Below are 17,174 nucleotides of genomic sequence, written 5' to 3' on the forward strand. Positions count from 1 at the left end.
TGTAAGGTACTTTTTGGAAAGGTCCAGACTGCTATGGCTGCAAAGCTTTAGGTGAACCTTATGTTTATGCTTTTACCCACTATGCATTTGTCTAGTTATGTATAGGAATCATTATTGAGTAAAAGATTAGCAATAAGATAATTACAACTAAGTGACCATGCAGAATAAGGTTTGGTATATGTGTCCGTGGCATACATGCATACACACATGTTCCTTTTCTTGCTGCTGTGATCAAACACCTGACAGGAATTATCTTAGGGGAGAAAGGGCTTGTCCTGGCTCACAGTTGAAAAGACACAGTCCATCAAGCTGTTGAAGGCAGAATGGCAGGACTATAAGGTAGCCACATTGCATATGCAGTGAGAAAGCAGAGCACAGACAGGAAATGGAACCCTACAGTGAGGCTCTGCTTCATATAGGGTCCATAGCCTTCCAAATGATCATTACCACTTGGAGAGTTCAGACACTTGAGCCTCTGGGGGACATGTCACATTTAAACCACAGCATGGTGGATATGGATATGGATATGGATATGGATATGGATATGGATATGGATATGGATATAAGAAATGACACTTCCTATGGCCAGCTTCTTGTCTGTGGGCTGTCTGCCAACAGTTTTAGGATGATGATAAAACGTGCTTATCTCTTCACAAAAATAAATAGTAATTTACTCTCTTCTGTCTTAGGTGAGGTCGGACTCTTGGTTTGCAAAATCACACAACTTACACCATTTAACGGCTATGCTGGAGGAAAGTCTCAGACAGAGAAGAAAAAACTCAGAGATGTCTTTAAGAAAGGAGACCTCTATTTCAACAGTGGAGACCTCCTAATGATTGATCATGACGATTTCATCTATTTTCATGACAGAGTTGGAGATACGTTCCGGTGGGTTTCTCTGAATTGTTGAGTTCAAAAGAAATACATGCACACTTTGGCCTATTCCTGAGTTGAAATCAGACGCCTCTCTCCCACGAAGCTTCAGTTCTTCCTGCCTCTTGTGTGCCATTTTGTCTCCTACATTCCCAGAGAATAAGGAGTGAACTATACAGTGTCTCTCTACAGTACAAATAAACGTAAAGGCAGGACATCCCTTCCATGTTTCCGGAGCCCCAAGTCCACCCAGCTGCTCTCTTGCATGTCCTGCACATTTCGCAGATGCTCTTAGGATAGCTGGGGATTTTCTCATTTTTCTAATCAGACAGCTTTTGGCTTTCAGATGAAAACATTAACGTGAAGCTGACCTGGTTGAAAAGGTGCGAAGTTCAGCGCCTTTTCCCCTCCCTTTCTTCTGTCCTCCGTCTCCAGCCAAATGGTCTCCCACAAGATCCCCAGGCTAGCGTAAGGAAGTTTGGAAGTCAGTTTGGTAAATGGTGGCGTGAATCTCCAGCAATAGCTCAGTCCTCCAGCTCAGGGCAGAGGCTTCCTTCCTGTGTGGATTCCCTGAGACAGGAATGCCCCATACAGCACGGAATACAGTGTCTGATGCAGGTCACTGCCCTTGAGTGAGTGACTCAAGAAAGCATCAACTTCAGCTGACTACAGTAGAAAGATCAAAGTTAGATGAGAACCAGACTCATCACAGCCCTGGCCACAGGTATAACCATCTTTTTTTTTATTGACTTACAAAAGCAACAGATTTTGTTTGGAAAATGCCATAAGTTAATCATTCTTTCACTCATCTCTTGAGAGTTGGAGTTTTATGCCACCCTCATTAAGAAGTTACTCCGGAAAGCTGGGGAGATGGCTAATACAGTATTTGCCTGGCAAGCACCACGACCGGAGTTCAGTCCCCAAAACCCACATTTAAAAAGCTGGGCTTGATGCTATGTGTTTGTAATCGAACCCTGGGGAGGCAGAAACAGGCAGATCCCTGAGTCTGCTGGCCCGTCAGCCATGCTAGCCAACTTGTTGAGCTCCGTGCTAATAAGAGATCTTGCCTTAAAAGAGTGGACAGTGCCTGAGGACAAGCAGTCAAGGGTGTCCTCTGGCCTCCACACACGCACACATGCACATTTGCACACTTACATAAAACATACACACACATGCATGCATGAAGGCACACACACACACACACACACACACACACACACACACACACACACAAAGATACTTTTGAGAGACCTAAAGTGTATTTTTATGAAACCTCTAATTCTTAATTAAATTAAAAAGCACCTGGCTGGGCCTTAACATTACAATCTTTATGTAATAAAAGTATGTTTTTTTTCTTTTTAACTAAAAGCTGTGTTATGTGAGAACTTGAAATACAACTATGAAATTCTGCTAACTAGATTGCTAACTGCTGACTGAATTAAATAAGATCTTAAAGGGGAAAAGTGAGAGACCGAAACAAAGCTAAAAGAAGTGGAGATTTATTTCTGACATCCAGTAACTTTCTTAGCCTAGTCTGGATTTCACATTCGAACACAGTGATATCTATTATGCTTTGTGTGACAAGATTGAAATTCCACATTCTATTATCTAGGTCTAGACCCTTTCGCCTCCAACCTGTCACTGTAAGTGAGCTGGGAGTTTTAGGGGACCAGTATGGGAATACCAGCCACCTCGCCAAGGTCTAAAAGAAACACTGGCCGGAGAGCAAGCGTGACCTCAGCTAACCCTTGCTTTTCTCCCAGGTGGAAAGGAGAGAACGTAGCTACCACAGAAGTCGCGGACATAGTAGGACTCGTTGACTTCGTTCAGGAAGTGAATGTTTATGGAGTACCGGTGCCAGGTATGTAGAAGACACCGTGAATCTATCTGAACCCACACAGGCACTGAACAGAATCATCACAGCAAGCCGAAGTTGGTCTTGCTTTCTCCCCCTGCCTGGAGCGTGAAGCTGCTGTCAAGCAGCAGGGGTTAGAGCATGTCTCTCTGCTCCATGCACCGCTGTCAAAGCAATGCAGTGCAACTGATGTTGGCCTGCCTCGTGTTTTAGCTGCTGCTTAATTTAGTTCTTAGATGGGGGAGGTCTCCCACTTCCCAAGTCTCTGTTTTGGTGTACCTTGAGAGCTTGGGGGCTGCAAAGTGGTCTGTTGCAAGTAGGAACAATTATAGTTTTTAGAAAGAAAGCTGGGAAAGGGCAAATTTTGTTCAGCCTCTTTTTGTAGAGCAAGCTCCTAAGAGCAGACCAGACCCTGAATCTCAGAATCATCAAGAGTGGAGTCACTGAGGTGTCTGCAGATCTGCCTCTGCCGGCGGGGTGGGAAGGAGCCTGGCTCCGGCACCTGCGGGCTATTTCCCAAGTCCCTCAAATTAGGGATAACACTGGCCTTGCAGTTGAAATTGTCAGAACTAATTTATGTAGTTTCATAAATACCAAATATATTTATCAAACGTATACTAGAGTTGCCATAAGTATCAGTCATTTTAATTGTAGATATTAGAGAGGATTAAATTCTCCAAGTCAATGCCCAAATATAAGGTGTCAGGCTCTTATTGTTCCCAAAACTGAGTGTTTGGGATTCTCACCATTTATTCAAAGGAGAAATCAAAAGGTCCCCTTTCCTGCATGCTGACAGTGTCATATGTTGTGTGACAGAAGTTTTCCTGGGGAGATGCAACATGAACATCTATTCACCCCCGATAGGGAGCCCATAACAGACGCCACCAAAGTCCAACTTGGTGAACCAATGAGTTTTATTGGGAGAGAGGGGTTACTTACAGGAGCAGAAATGACTCAAAGACAATTGCATCACCAAGGCCACCCCAGCATGAGTGGCAGCACACCAAGCCGGAACCTGGAGCACACTGCACAGCCTGCAGGCGGCTCAGCAGGCTGGAGAGGGTCCTTTCCAGGTGCCTCAGTTGGTCTAAACCTCTTGCAGGCAAGCCAGCTGGTTTCTGCTTCTTCCAGGCAGATGGTCTGGTCTGAGAGTCTTCGTAGTTGGCTTATCTGGGAGTGACTCTCAGCGATCTTTATTGCTTACTCTGGCAGGGCAGGGAGTTCCTGAATCTACTTTAAGTCGTTTGCCTTACTACATCATCTTATTTATTTTTTGTGAAAGTTTTTTTCTTATTTCCATTCAATTATATATTATATGTAAAACATATTCTCCAGGGCTGGAGAGATGCCTCAGAGGTTAAGAGCACTGGCTGTTCTTCCAGAGGTTCTGAGTTCAATTCCCAACAACCACATGGTGGCTCAGAACCATCTGTAATGAGATCTGGTTCCCTCTTCTGGCCTGCAGGCATACACACACAGAATACTGTATACATAATAAATAAATAAATAGATAGATAGATAGATAGATAGATAAATAAATCCTTGAAAAAAATATTCTCCCTATATCCTATTCTCCCTTTTCTCATCCATCCACCACCCAGATTTCTACTTCCATTCCATGTATATACATACTTGATTTATATATATATATATATATATATATATATATATATATATATATATATATATATATAAAATCAAAAAACCACAAATGAGAGAAAATATATGATATTTGCCCTTTCAAAGCTGGCTTGATTCACTTAGTATAATTATCTCCAGTTTTGTCCATCTCCCTGCGGATGACCTATCCTCGGTCTTCCTTAGGGCTGGAAATTATTCCATTGTGTACTTACGCCACATTTTCCTATTCACTTGGGTTGTTTCCATACCTCAGCTGCTGTGACAGTGCTGTGACATGCAAGTGTCTCTGTGGTGAGTTGGAGTCCTTTGGCTAAACACCCAGCAGTGGACTAGCTGGGTCACATGTTAGGTCTGCTTTTGGTTTTGCTCAAGAAACCACCACGCTGATTTCCATAGTGGTTGGACTGATTTACATTCCCTTCAGCTGCAGGGTGGGCGTTTTTCTTACCTGTTTCCCTATGATCTCATGACAATGATGTGATGGAAAGTGTAGCCACATCTCAGGTCACAGAGGCTTGACAAGTGGTCTGGAAGGAAATGCAGCAGACCCTCAGCCGAGGTAACACAAGTGTCCAAGTCACGGTTGTCAGCCACCATGACACCCTCGGCTGTTATAGCCCTCTCTTAGAGTGGTGGGTATGTTTCAAAGTACTAAACCTTAAACCTTTTCTTAAGTAGCTGGGAAAACCTAGAACGTGGATTGAAAGCCCAGTATTTCTCAAAGTGGAGTCTCAGATAAGCAGCGTCACCCGAAAACTTGCTAAAATTGACCTATGTCGGGTCCACTCAGATTTGCTTAGTGGGTGGGTCCAGGAAGCAGTACGTTTTAAAATCCCTCTAGTGACTCTTAAAAAAACACTAGGCCAGGGGTGTAGCTCAGTGACAGAGTGCTTGCCCAGCATGCATTCAAGGCTGATCTCATGACAAGTTGGATCCTTAGTTCTCCCCCCACAACACACACACAACGTTCAAATCTTATTTAGACACCATGAAAATGTCCTAAAATGTATGGTAATTGGACAATATACTAAACATCACTGAAGTGGTGAAGATGATGAATATCATATTTTATACAATTAAAAAAATACAGGCATGATGGTGCACATTTGTGATCTCAGCACGCAGTGGACTGAAGTATAAGTCACTGCAAAGTCAGCCAGAGCTAGGTAGTGAGTTCCAGATTAGCCTGGGCTACATAGTGAGATCCAACCTTAATAAAAAAATTAAAAAAGTACAAACAACAACAAAAGTCCCACTGAAGTATGAAAAGCACTGGAGCCTTCCTCAAAATGTGGCCAGTCTCACAGTCACCTGGGGAAGTTTGTAAATCCCAGAGCTAATGCGTCACAACTTCTAGAATTGGGATCTAGAATCTTCCGAGTGAGCTGTCAGTTAGGGTTGGCAGTCGGGGCGTAGAAGAAGGAAGAGATCCTCCCTGGGCAGTCAGAACAGGGAGCAGCTGTGCTCAGTGTTGTTCAGTAACCCACCTGAAACAGTTTGAAATGATCAGGAAGAGGACATCAGCCTGGAAACCCCCATAGCCAGAAGGACCAACCGTCAAATGGACTTGTTTCCAGAGTTGGGTGGTCACCAGCTGGGCATGTAAAAAGATGCTAGACCCTCTTCCATCTGAGAATCCTGAAAGAATTCTTACAGCAGTGGAAGATTAAAAATGAACTCTAGCCAGCCGGTGGTGGCGCACGCCTTTAATCCCAGCACTCAGGAGGCAGAGACAGGCGGATCTCTGTGAGTTCGAGGCCAGCCTAGTCTACAACGTGGGATTCAGGACAGGCACCAAAACTATACAGAGAAACCCTGTGTCATAAAAACAAAAAATAAAAAAAAATAAAATAAAAATAATGAACTCTAAAGTCCCTGCTCCCCAGCCCCATGTTCTCGGTGTCACTCTGACTGCCATCTGGCATCCTAGCCATCGTAGACAGCTAACCCAAGCCTGGGAACACAGCAGGCCTTTCTCAAGTCAGGTGTGTGCATGCACCGGCCGTGACTGTGGTCGGGTGTGCATGCACCGGCCGTGACTGTGGTCGGGTGTGCATGCACCGGCCGTGACTGTGGTCGGGTGTGCATGCACCGGCCGTGGCTGTGGTCGGGTGTGCATGCACCGGCCGTGGCTGTGGTCGGGTGTGCATGCTCCGGCCGTGGCTGTGGTCGGGTGTGCATGCTCCGGCCGTGGCCGTGGTCGGGTGTGACTGTGAGCCTTTTACCACCTTTGCACCAGGGAAGAACGTCTAGTTTGGGACCTAGAATGCAGGCATCACACAAGAACAGTCCCATACTCTCTACAAGTTCCAGTTCTCAGAAAAACTTTCTGTGTTGATGAAAGTATCCAGTGGAGTAGCTAACAGTCACAGCATGACTGCTGAGTATGGAAAAAATGGGTAGTACAACTGGAAAAATGAATTTTTCCTTTCACTTAATCATAATTGAGTTTTAGTTTTAATAACTGTAATGTGGGCAGTGGGTGCTGTATTAGACAATACAGCTCTCAAGCCCTAGCCTAAACCTTCTTCCTAGAGCTGAATTACTCAAAGGCAACCTCCAGGAGTCAGTGCAGAGGCCTGGCACCAACAGGCCCACCTCCCTCTGGATCAGGCATTGTCACTACCACAGCAAGGAGTCAGAGCCAGTCAGTGCAGAATATATCTGCTGCACCAGCTCCCCCATAATTCCAAGAGCAACTTACTAGGGATATTTGAGTTCCTGAGTCAGGTATGAGGGACACCCTATCCCTACACCCCCTTTTTTTTTTTTTTTTTTTTTTTTTTTTTTTTTTTTTGGTTTTTTGAGACAGAGTTTCTCCATGTGGTTACCCTGGCTGTCCTGGAACTTACTCTGTAGATCAAGCTGGCCTCGAACTCGGAGATCCACCTGCCTCTGCCTCCTGAGTACTGGGATTAAAGGCATGCACCACCACGATCTGGCTCGAGGGACCTCTTTTTAAAAAGAGGCTGGCACCCTGCCCTCTCCTTCAGGTCAGAGGGAAACTGAATAAGGAAGTACCTCTTTTTAAAAAAAAAAAAAATATCCTTTTGTTTTTGCCTTCTTTAGAACAATAAGTAAACATATAATCACATGGGAGAGATTTCAAACGCTGGGGCCCAGGTGACGGAGGACGGCTCCTTCCTATCTGATTACAGCTAAGTAGTTCAGGGAAGTGGACCCGGACTCCCACTGGGTCTGCTGGATCAGGTAGAAAATATATTAATACCTAATTACTACTGTCCTCACAAGCAAACAATGGTAATTGTTCTAATCACCTCTCCACTAACAGCCCTGCTGTCGAGATCGGTTTTCTCTGTGTGGTGTACGTTCCCTTGAGAGTACTGGGCATGAATGGAAGGACACACAACAGCTCTCCCCTGTGCCTGTCTCCGCCCTTCTGCCCTGCAGCCTCTCTGAAATACAGAGAAGGAAAGCTGTTGGGAGCTTTGAGTGAATAAGTATGTCTCAAAGGCAGTATTTGTGTCCACGGCACATATCGGACCCATCACTGCAAACTAAATGACAAACCCAGCTTGGTTATTCGTGATGGTGGAGCAAGACCTTTTGCTGGAATCAAAAAATAAAACACACAAAAAAAATTCCCTTTAGCCACAAGTTCAGTCTGTGTCCTAGTCAGCTCTGTGCAGCTCACTAAGAAGAACAGTGATAGACACAAGCCAACCTGCCTGGATCAATCTCTGATGATGCCTGGTCCTTGCTATATGACCTTGGACAAGTTGTTGAATGCCTTTAAATATCAGTTTCTTCATCCTTGAAATGATGGGGTAACATCTGCTCCTCTTCTTAAGGTTGTTGCTGTGGTTAAATAAGAATACACTGAGTACAGGCCATGACAACTATTAAAGAGTCAGCATAGATCTATTGTTAGTTTTGTTACTTAACTATTGGTTAGCATTCCTAGTAACCACGCATTCATCATAGAATAATGTGGACGTATGTGTTTGAAACGAAAATCGGAACTACTCAAAAGAAACCTGGTGTTTGTGGTCATCACTGTCCATAGTTCTCTCACCTGGCAGAGCCTCGTGAGTGAAATTACCAGCTGATGTTTTCTCATTCTATTTCCAGGTCATGAGGGTCGAATTGGGATGGCCTCAATCAAGATCAAAGAAAACCATGAGTTCAACGGAAAGAAGCTCTTTCAGCACATCTCAGAGTACCTGCCGAGCTACGCGAGGCCTCGGTTCCTGAGAATACAAGTGAGAACACTTTCCAAGTTCACTTCTCTCCCAGGCTCTTTCTTAGGGAACCGCCCCCCTTCTCCCGTGGTGACCACGTTTGCCAAATTTTTACCATACTCACTAGACAGAGTTCAGGAAGAAGCTCTGTCGTTCAATAAGAACAGGGAAATACCAGAAATAGAGCACACAGAAACCCAATCCAAATCTCTTCCCCACTAAAATGATAGGCCAATTTATTCACCTGTAGCCTTGGCAAATAACTAACAAGGCCAGTGTTTGATGAGGTGTCAAAGACACTTCAAGTAGAAATTAATTATCTAACCCTGCCGTTTTGGGTTTACTCTTGTTTTCTGTGCTTCGGCTAGCATGCAGAACCTTCTTATGCTAGGCAAGCACTCTGCCACTGAGATACATCCACAGCCATGTTGTTTCCAATTCTAAAGAATACAAAATCTGCTGAGGCCCTACCCCTTCCTACAGGGGACATTTTAACTGAGCATCGTCGTAACTTGGAAGTGTCAAGCGGTCACTGGAGTTGGCTCAGTCCTCATTAAGTACGTTGAGCCCTGTGGTTACATAACTGAAGACTTGACAAAGTCTAGGGTCCTGAGTAGTATGTTGAGTGTATTAGGGCTACTTCTGTCAATGCCCATAAAGGGCTGGCATTTGTTTTGCGTGCAGCTGGTAAAGACAGAAACATGAACTGTCTTTAGGTGTGTCTCATAACATTGAAGGGAGTCTTTAGCCTACCAGATAGATCAGCTGGGAAAACAGAATCCCTTGTGAACAAATGACCTCTCTCCTGCTTCCACCCACAGCCAGGATAGCTCACCTTACCAGAGGCCCCTCTCTCTACTCATAGTCTGCACACTGTTGGCAGCTCTTCATTCCACATGGGACCTCTAAGGCTCTCAGTCAGTGGTTCTCACCTTCCTAACGCTGTGACCCTTTAGTACAGTTCCTCATGTTGTAGTGACCCCCAACTTTAAAATTATTCTTGTTGCTCCTTCATAACTGTAATTTTGGTACTGTTATGAACTGTAATGTATATAGCTGATATGCAGGATATCTGATATGTGACCCCTGTTGGGATCGCAACCCACCAGTTGAGAACCACTACTCTAAGGAAATAAAACAAATCCGTCACTTGGGGCCCCCATGTAGAGCTTTTGCAGATGGCAGTGTGGATCCATACTCATCAGCTCTCACAACAAAGGAAGCCAGCATGCTGCCAATCCCCACCATCTCCACCCTAACCCTGCATCCTAACTCATCGTAAGGCACCACTAACACGTAGGTTGTCTGATCTTTTTCAGGATACCATTGAGATCACTGGGACTTTTAAACACCGGAAAGTGACCCTGATGGAAGAGGGCTTTAATCCCACTGTCATCAAAGATGCCTTGTATTTCATGGATGACACAGCAAAAACCTATGTGCCCATGACTGAGGACATTTATAATGCCATAAGTGATAAAACTCTAAAGCTCTGAATATTTCCAGGTGACTATCTCATAACATTTCCAGAAAGACACTCAATAGACCTAGCATAGCCACTTGATATAATCCAACTTTAATTTGATTGAAGATTATAAGGTGCAATTTTTTAAGGAAATTATTCATTAAAAGAAGGACAGTTTTTTTTTTTAATTACACCTGAACTTTTGCAAGTAAAAAGATTTAGAGATAATTATTTTTCAATGTGCGCCTGCCATTTGTCCTTGCAAACAAAGCTTTTTGGAGAGAGGGCCTTATTTTTTTAAATACATAATAAACTATATTAACACTGACATATGAAACATTGCTGTCTCTTGTGCTTCTTTCTCTATTCTAAATGCGAATTCCACATCTGTTATTCCAAACAGAGAGCGCCATTGGCCACGGGTGTCCTGCTCATCTTGGTAAGAAGCGGCAAGGGAGAGGGAGGGTGGGCCAGCAAAAACACGATGGGAATCCGGCTCCAGAGTAAGGGGCCCACCTTCCCCTCCCATAATCATCCTAGCCACTCTGCAGACAGTAACCAAAGCTAGAAATGTCAGCATAGTCCTTAAATGCTCTGTCTTAGCTACTCCTCTACTGCTGTAACAAAACACCATGGCCAAGACAACTTAGAAAGGAAAGCATTGAATTTGGAGGCTCACAGTTTCAGAGGGTTAGAGTCTACAGCCGTCGTGGTGGGAGCATGGCAGCAGGCTGGGCAGCCAGGTGCTGGAGCAGCAGCTGAGAGCTCACATCTGATCTACAAGCATGAGGAGAGAACTAACTAGGAATGGAGGGGCCCTCTGTCATTCTCACACAAACCACCGACAGGTCCCTGAGCTGATGTCTCCTAATTCTACACTTAAAAGATGTTCAGCAAGTATCTTTTTAGATACTTCAAGGGTTGCAAGAATATTTGCCCTCAGGACTCCTGTAGAAACTATAGGTAAAGAAACAGATCATCGCCGGGCAGTGATGGCACACGCCTTTAATCCCAGCACTCATGAGGCAGAGCCAGGTGGATGTCTGTGAGTTTGAGGCCAGCCTGGTCTACAGAGTGAGATCCAGGACAGGCACCAAAACTACACAGAGAAACCCTGTCTCAAAAAAAAAAAAAGAAAAAGAAAGAGAGAGGGGGAGAGAGATCATCAGTGGAAGTAGCAAGCATGGGAACAGCCACTATTCAGCTTGTCATACAGATTCTGACAAACTCCCCTAAATTATTCAGAAAACAAAATACAGACTGATTCTGAGTCAGGGTCTCACTGTCTAGCCCAAGTCATCCTTAATTTCATCCTCCTCCTGCCTCAGCCCTGTTCCTGCTGGGATCACAAGCTCGCACCACCGTGCCCAGCTGGAAATCCAGATCCTTTTCATGTGATCGCCCCCAATATTTTGAAACTTCCAAATATCACAAACAAAATGTAACGATGGAGCAGAAGAGCCCGGCTGTCCAAGGGCCATCCCAGGCTCACACACACCTGGGAGCCTGCCTTACATCTCCCAGCGGAAAACTCACCCCACTCCCCAGTCAGTCTCCTGAGTCTGTCCAAGGACATGAAGTCAATGGCCCAGGAGGGTTTGGGACTTTGTGAGGCGCTCTTTGTCCCTACACTGAGCTGCCTTCCTTCCTGAGTCAACTCCTTTATTGCCACAAGTCTCAGCTGTGACAGTCTCAGAAGTAGGTCCTTGGGTGATGCACTCAGGATGTGTCCTTAACTTTACGCAGGATATCACAGTCACTGATTCTACATCCAGATAGTGAGACCCAGGACACCTAGCCTGCTTAGAGGAAGCAGAGATTTCTTTCTGGAGGACAGCCTCAAATGACCAGGAGCTGTACCCAGGAATCCTAAATAACAAAAAAAAAAAAAAAAAAAAGAAAGTGGCCACCCTTACTCCGATACATTACTAAAAATAATGCTACTTCTCTAGGACTGTCTCCACTCTTGTGTTTAGATTTACTTATTTGATTTGTATGGATATTTTACCTGCTTGTATGTACGTGCACCAAGTGAGTGCCTGCTGCTTGAGGTCAGAAAAGGGGGTCTGATCCTTTGGAACTGGAGTTACAATGGTTGTGAGCCACCATGTAGGTGCTGGGAACTGAACCCAGGTCCTCAGAAAGAGCAACAAGTGCTCTGAATGCCTAAGCCATCTTCCAGCCCCTCTCTCCATTCTTACAGATGATGGCTAAAGAAGTCTTTTGACTCAAATCACCTCCTGTTATGTCTAGCACTACACATTTCCTGAGCACTTAATATGCGTAAGGAACTTCAGGACTGCCAACTAGAATGAATATATTACATCTTTATGCATTTCCCCAATAATTTGGAATGATTCTTGCTATTTGTTGGCACCTGGAAATTTTCACAAAATCCTGCCCTTGCTTGATTGATCCATGAGTGAGATTTTTAACTCAAGACCATTTTTGAGAGTTTTGTGTTATGGAACCCTGTCAAGGTAAACCAGATTGTCAGTAAAGGCAAGTCAAAGTGATGATGTTACCCTCTGTCACCAGGGGTATCTTTTCAGGTAATAGGATACCATCTATACTGTTAGACGGGGCTACTTGTTGGGCTCTGATCTCCCCTGACCCGTGCTTTAGATTTAAATTACCCTGTCTGTCTCGAGGGAAGAAAGAAAGAAAGAAAGAAAGAAAGAAAGAAAGAAAGAAAGAAAGAAAGAAAGAAAGAAAGAAAGAAAGAAGAAAGAAAGAAAGAAAGAAAGAAAGAAAGAAAGAAAGAAAGAAAGAAAGAAAGAAAGAGCTAATGTCCCCAGACCCCTGCCAATTGAACCTCCTCAGCCTCCCACTTCCCCCAGAGTCCCCCACTCAGGCCAAGTACTACAGCTCCACTGTGTGGACAGAGGCACCAGGAAATGACCGCAGTCTCTGAGTTTGCATGGGTAAGCCATCACCTGTGAGGGATAACCAGTTTTAAAGACTGGTCTTTCTTCTTTCACAAGGTCAGAACTATGTCTATATGTGGTAGTCTCTGCAACCACCCTGGCCCCAGAGTGAGAGGCAAGAAGGAAGTCCTGGTCAATACGACTTGGTAGTCAGTGTTGGTTCAAACTTCCAGAGTCTGACACCGAGCAGTTTGTTTTAGGCACAATTTGAAAAAAAAAATTTCTTGATATAATATAATCCTGAGCACACAATAAAGCTTAAGGCATGACTACATCAAAACTCTTTGTAAAAGTACATGTGACATCTTCCATAAAGATGGGTTCTATAGACTGATTATACGTGACATCTTAAGGATCTGGTGTGGTCTCAGTCATACAGATAACACAAAGGTCACCAGGCTATTAACCACCTCTGCTCCCAGCCTTCTGGGCTGAAAACAGGTTATATATCTCCCTTTGAAGAGACAACCCTGCATGGTTAACATTCCTGGTTTCCCTAGTGCTTGTCTGTGAGCACAAAAACCTCTGTGCCTCGTGCACCTGTAACATCTACCTCAACTTCTTCAAGGCTCAGGGAACATGGTAGAAGGAAGTGCAGAAGGAATTTAAGAGCCACAGGAAGGGATGGAACAGATGTCTTCCAGACATAACATAGACACTGCATCCATGAAATGAACTCAAATAAGAGTTATCTGCAAAGACCTCACAAGAAGGAGCCTGTCAGAATTCTGTTGTGGGTGGGAAGGGCTCACAAAGCCCGATCCCTCTCTGAAGATTTATAGGCAGTTGGTGATTGCTGGAGGAGAAAAGGATCATTTTCTCCATTAGTGCAGCTATCAGTCAAATGTCCATGCTTCCGTAAATACCTCACCCAGTCTCCTGTAAGCAAGCCTAGTTAAACCCAGTGCGCCTCCCTCCTCTCTCTCTCTCTCTCTCTCTCTCTCTCTCTCTCTCTCTCTCTCTCTCCTCTCTCTCTCTCTCTCTCTCTCTCTCTCTCTCTCTCTCTCTCTCACACACACACACACACACACACACACACACACACACACACACGCATGGGGGAGAGGGGCAGTAGAAGGCACTAGTTTGGGAGAAGAAAGGTATCAGCCAGAATGAGAGGGAGACCAAGGAATAATGAGATGAACATGATCAAAATATATGTATGTATAAAATGGCATAATGAAACCTATTGTTATATGTAATTTATATACACTAACAAGAAGAGGTTTTTTTTTTAATGTGCCCATAGAAATAGCAGCACTAGGGCTGGAGAGATGGCTCAGGGGTTAAGAGCACTGGCTGCTCTTCCAGAGGTCCTGAGTTCAATTCCCAGCAACCATATGGTGGCTCACAACCATCTATAATGAGGTCTGGTGACCTCTTCTCGCATGCAGACAGGACACTGTATACATAATAAATAGATAAAATATTTTTAAAAAAGAAATAGCAGCAGTAGCTTCACTTGAAAGCACAAGTGAGTGTTTTTAACTTAATATTTCTAACTAGCTCTTATAACTTAAATTAACCCAAATTTCTTATCTAAGTTCCACCATACGGCTTACTACCTATCTTTAACATGGAATGTTCTTCTTGCTTCCCCCTGGATCTCCTGGAGACTCCACTCTTCTTCATCCACAGAGAGCTCTCTCTGTGTCCACAAGCCCCACCTAACCTCTTCCTGTCTTGCTATTGGCCATTTAGCTCTTTATTAAACCGATGAGAGCAACAGATCTTCACAGTGTACAGAGAGATTGTTCCACACCAAGATGGCCTGCCACATGAACCCAGATAATGTGGGGATGAAACCAAGAGGTGTCAACTCTAAAATGAGGATCATTATAGAAACGGAGATGATCTAATAAAACTTAATAAGAAGATGATTTAAGAAACATGTCTCTTGTCCCATGTCTAGATTAAAGCATTTAGTGGGGACTGCTATGAACGAAGAATGACCTAAGCCTCTGGTAAGGCAGGTCAGATTCTGAAGGACAGGTGGCTGGAAAGACCTTCCGACACAGGCCGTATGTTACAACTCTCTGTCAATTATTATCATGATGGCTGGTGGGCTGCGTGGACTCATCATGAGACAGCTAACAAGAAAGGCAGTGTCCCTCACAGCATCCCACACTGTTCTGAGGGAGGTAGGCTGATAGTCAGCAGGGTTCTGGTGTAGCAGGCTTGGCTTCAGGCTCTCAGGACACAGGAAACATCAGATGGCAGTGCATGTGTGGCTGGTGCTGTGTTCCACTCGCATTGCCAGCTTCTTTTGGCTCCGATTTCATGTGCCCATGAAGCTGTAAGCTCCATGAACACAGGAGACTGTATATGTCACTCACCAGTGACTCATCAGTGCCTGGTACATAGCAGGGCAGTAATTATGTGTTGCCTGCTCCATTGAGGAAGAAAGGCTCATACCTGAACACGGAATCACCTGAGTTCCGGGTCCCACACACCAGAGTTGGAATCAGAATCTCAATTTCTAACAAATTCCAGTGTGAGGCTGACTTTGTTGCTCAGGAGTCATAGATGGGGAACAATTTGGATAGAGAAAGAGGCCCCTGAATAACGTACCATCTGTGCTCACTTAGCGTAACTCAGATCCTCGGAGTGGAATTCTCTCATTCTGAGGCTCAACTCTTACAAATAAAGAGCTCAAAGTGCAGACCCAAGAAAGGCCAGTGTCAGGATGTACCTTGTTCTTTTTTTAAGATTCATTTATTTATTATGTATACAGTGTTCTGCCTGCATTCCAGAAGAGAGCCCCAGATCTCATTATACATGGTTGTGACCCACCATGTGGTTGCTGGGAATTGAACTCAGGACCTCTGGAAGAACAGTCAGTGCTCTTAACCTCTGAGTCATCTCTCCAGTCCCATATACCTTGTTTATGTTTATCTCTAATTATGTTTATCTCTAAGATATATGCATGTGTGGTTCGCTATAGAAGAACTAAATGCAACCCTTTAAAGTATGTTGTCAAACCTCTTTGTTAAAAAGTCACCCAGCTCGCCTAACTCATCATAGCAGAAGCTTCCTCCAGCAACTGAGAACAGATGCAGAGACCCACAGTCAAAGAGTAGGCAGAGCCTGGAGCTCAGGGAATCTCGAGGAAGAGGGGAAGGGAGGATTGTAGGAGCCAAAGGGGTGGAGAACACCAAGAGAACAGAATCAACTAATCAGGGTTCATAGGACATCACAGAGCCTGCATATAGGTTACGGATGTGCAGTTTGGTGTTCTTCTAAGAGTGGGAGTGGGGGTGTCTCTGACCCTTTTGCCTGCTCTTGGGACCCTTTCCTCCTCCTGGGTTGCCTCGTCCAGCCTTGATGTGAGGGTTTATGCCTAGTCTTACTGCATCTTGTGATGCTATGCCGGCTCATATCACTGGGAGGCCTGCCCTTTTCTGAAGGGAAGTGGGGGGCAGTGGGTCCAGGGAGAAGGGAAAGTGGCTGAGGGATGGGGGGGGGGACTGCAGGGGTGGGGGTGGGGGAGTCACACAACGCATTGACATTACTCGACTCCACTGCGAGAACTGGAGGGAACACAGTGACAGCACCAGCATCACCTGGGAGCTTCTTTTTTTTTTGGGGGGGGGGTTCGAGACAGGGTTTCTCTGTGTAGTTTTGCGCCTTTCCTGGGACTCATTTGGTAGCCCAGGCTGGCCTCGAACTCACAGAAATTCACCTGCCTCTGCCTCCCGAGTGCTGGGATTAAAGGCGTGTGCACCACCACCGCCGCCGCCGCCGCCACTGCCCGGCCACCTGGAGCTTCTTAACACAAAGCCTCGGGCCCCACCCTAGACCCAGAGTCAAAAGCTCTCCGAGTGGGCTCAGCACTGTGGGTTTTAACAAGCCCTCCCGCTGATTCATGCACAGGCTCAAACCTGGGGAGCTCTGCATCCGCACAATGTTCCCAAACTTGCCTGTGCCTTGAAACATCTGGGGACACCATTGACCCTTTCAGAAACTAGTGAGCTTAACAAATGCTGTATCTTAGCATCACCTGGGGTATCCAACACACCCCAAAGCCCAGAGCCACCCCATGGCAACTAGCCCAATATTTTTAGGAATCAATCTTCTTTTAAGATTTACTTCATTTTTAAACACCTCTGTCTGTCTGTCTGTCTGTCTGTCTGTCTCTCTCTCTCTCTCTCTCTCTCTCTCTCTCTCTCTCTCTCTCTGTGTGTGTGTGTGTGTGTGTGTGTGTGTGTGTG

General features: G+C 45.0%; 1 protein-coding gene across 1 annotated transcript in view; it reads left to right on the forward strand.

The window, feature by feature from the left end:
• Slc27a2 (solute carrier family 27 member 2) overlaps positions 1-10,359 on the forward strand; it is a 39,768-nt gene extending 29,409 nt beyond the window's left edge. The window contains exons 7-10 of the mRNA XM_059259562.1: positions 690-888; positions 2,637-2,734; positions 8,462-8,592; positions 9,891-10,359. Coding sequence (XP_059115545.1) covers positions 690-888; positions 2,637-2,734; positions 8,462-8,592; positions 9,891-10,067 — 605 coding nt within the window. The 3' untranslated portion in view covers positions 10,068-10,359. The remainder of the gene's footprint in view (positions 1-689; positions 889-2,636; positions 2,735-8,461; positions 8,593-9,890) is intronic.
• Positions 10,360-17,174: the final 6,815 nt, after the last annotated feature.

The sequence above is a fragment of the Peromyscus eremicus genome, chromosome 4 (assembly GCF_949786415.1).
Source record: "Peromyscus eremicus chromosome 4, PerEre_H2_v1, whole genome shotgun sequence".
NCBI classification, from domain to species: domain Eukaryota; kingdom Metazoa; phylum Chordata; class Mammalia; order Rodentia; family Cricetidae; genus Peromyscus; species Peromyscus eremicus.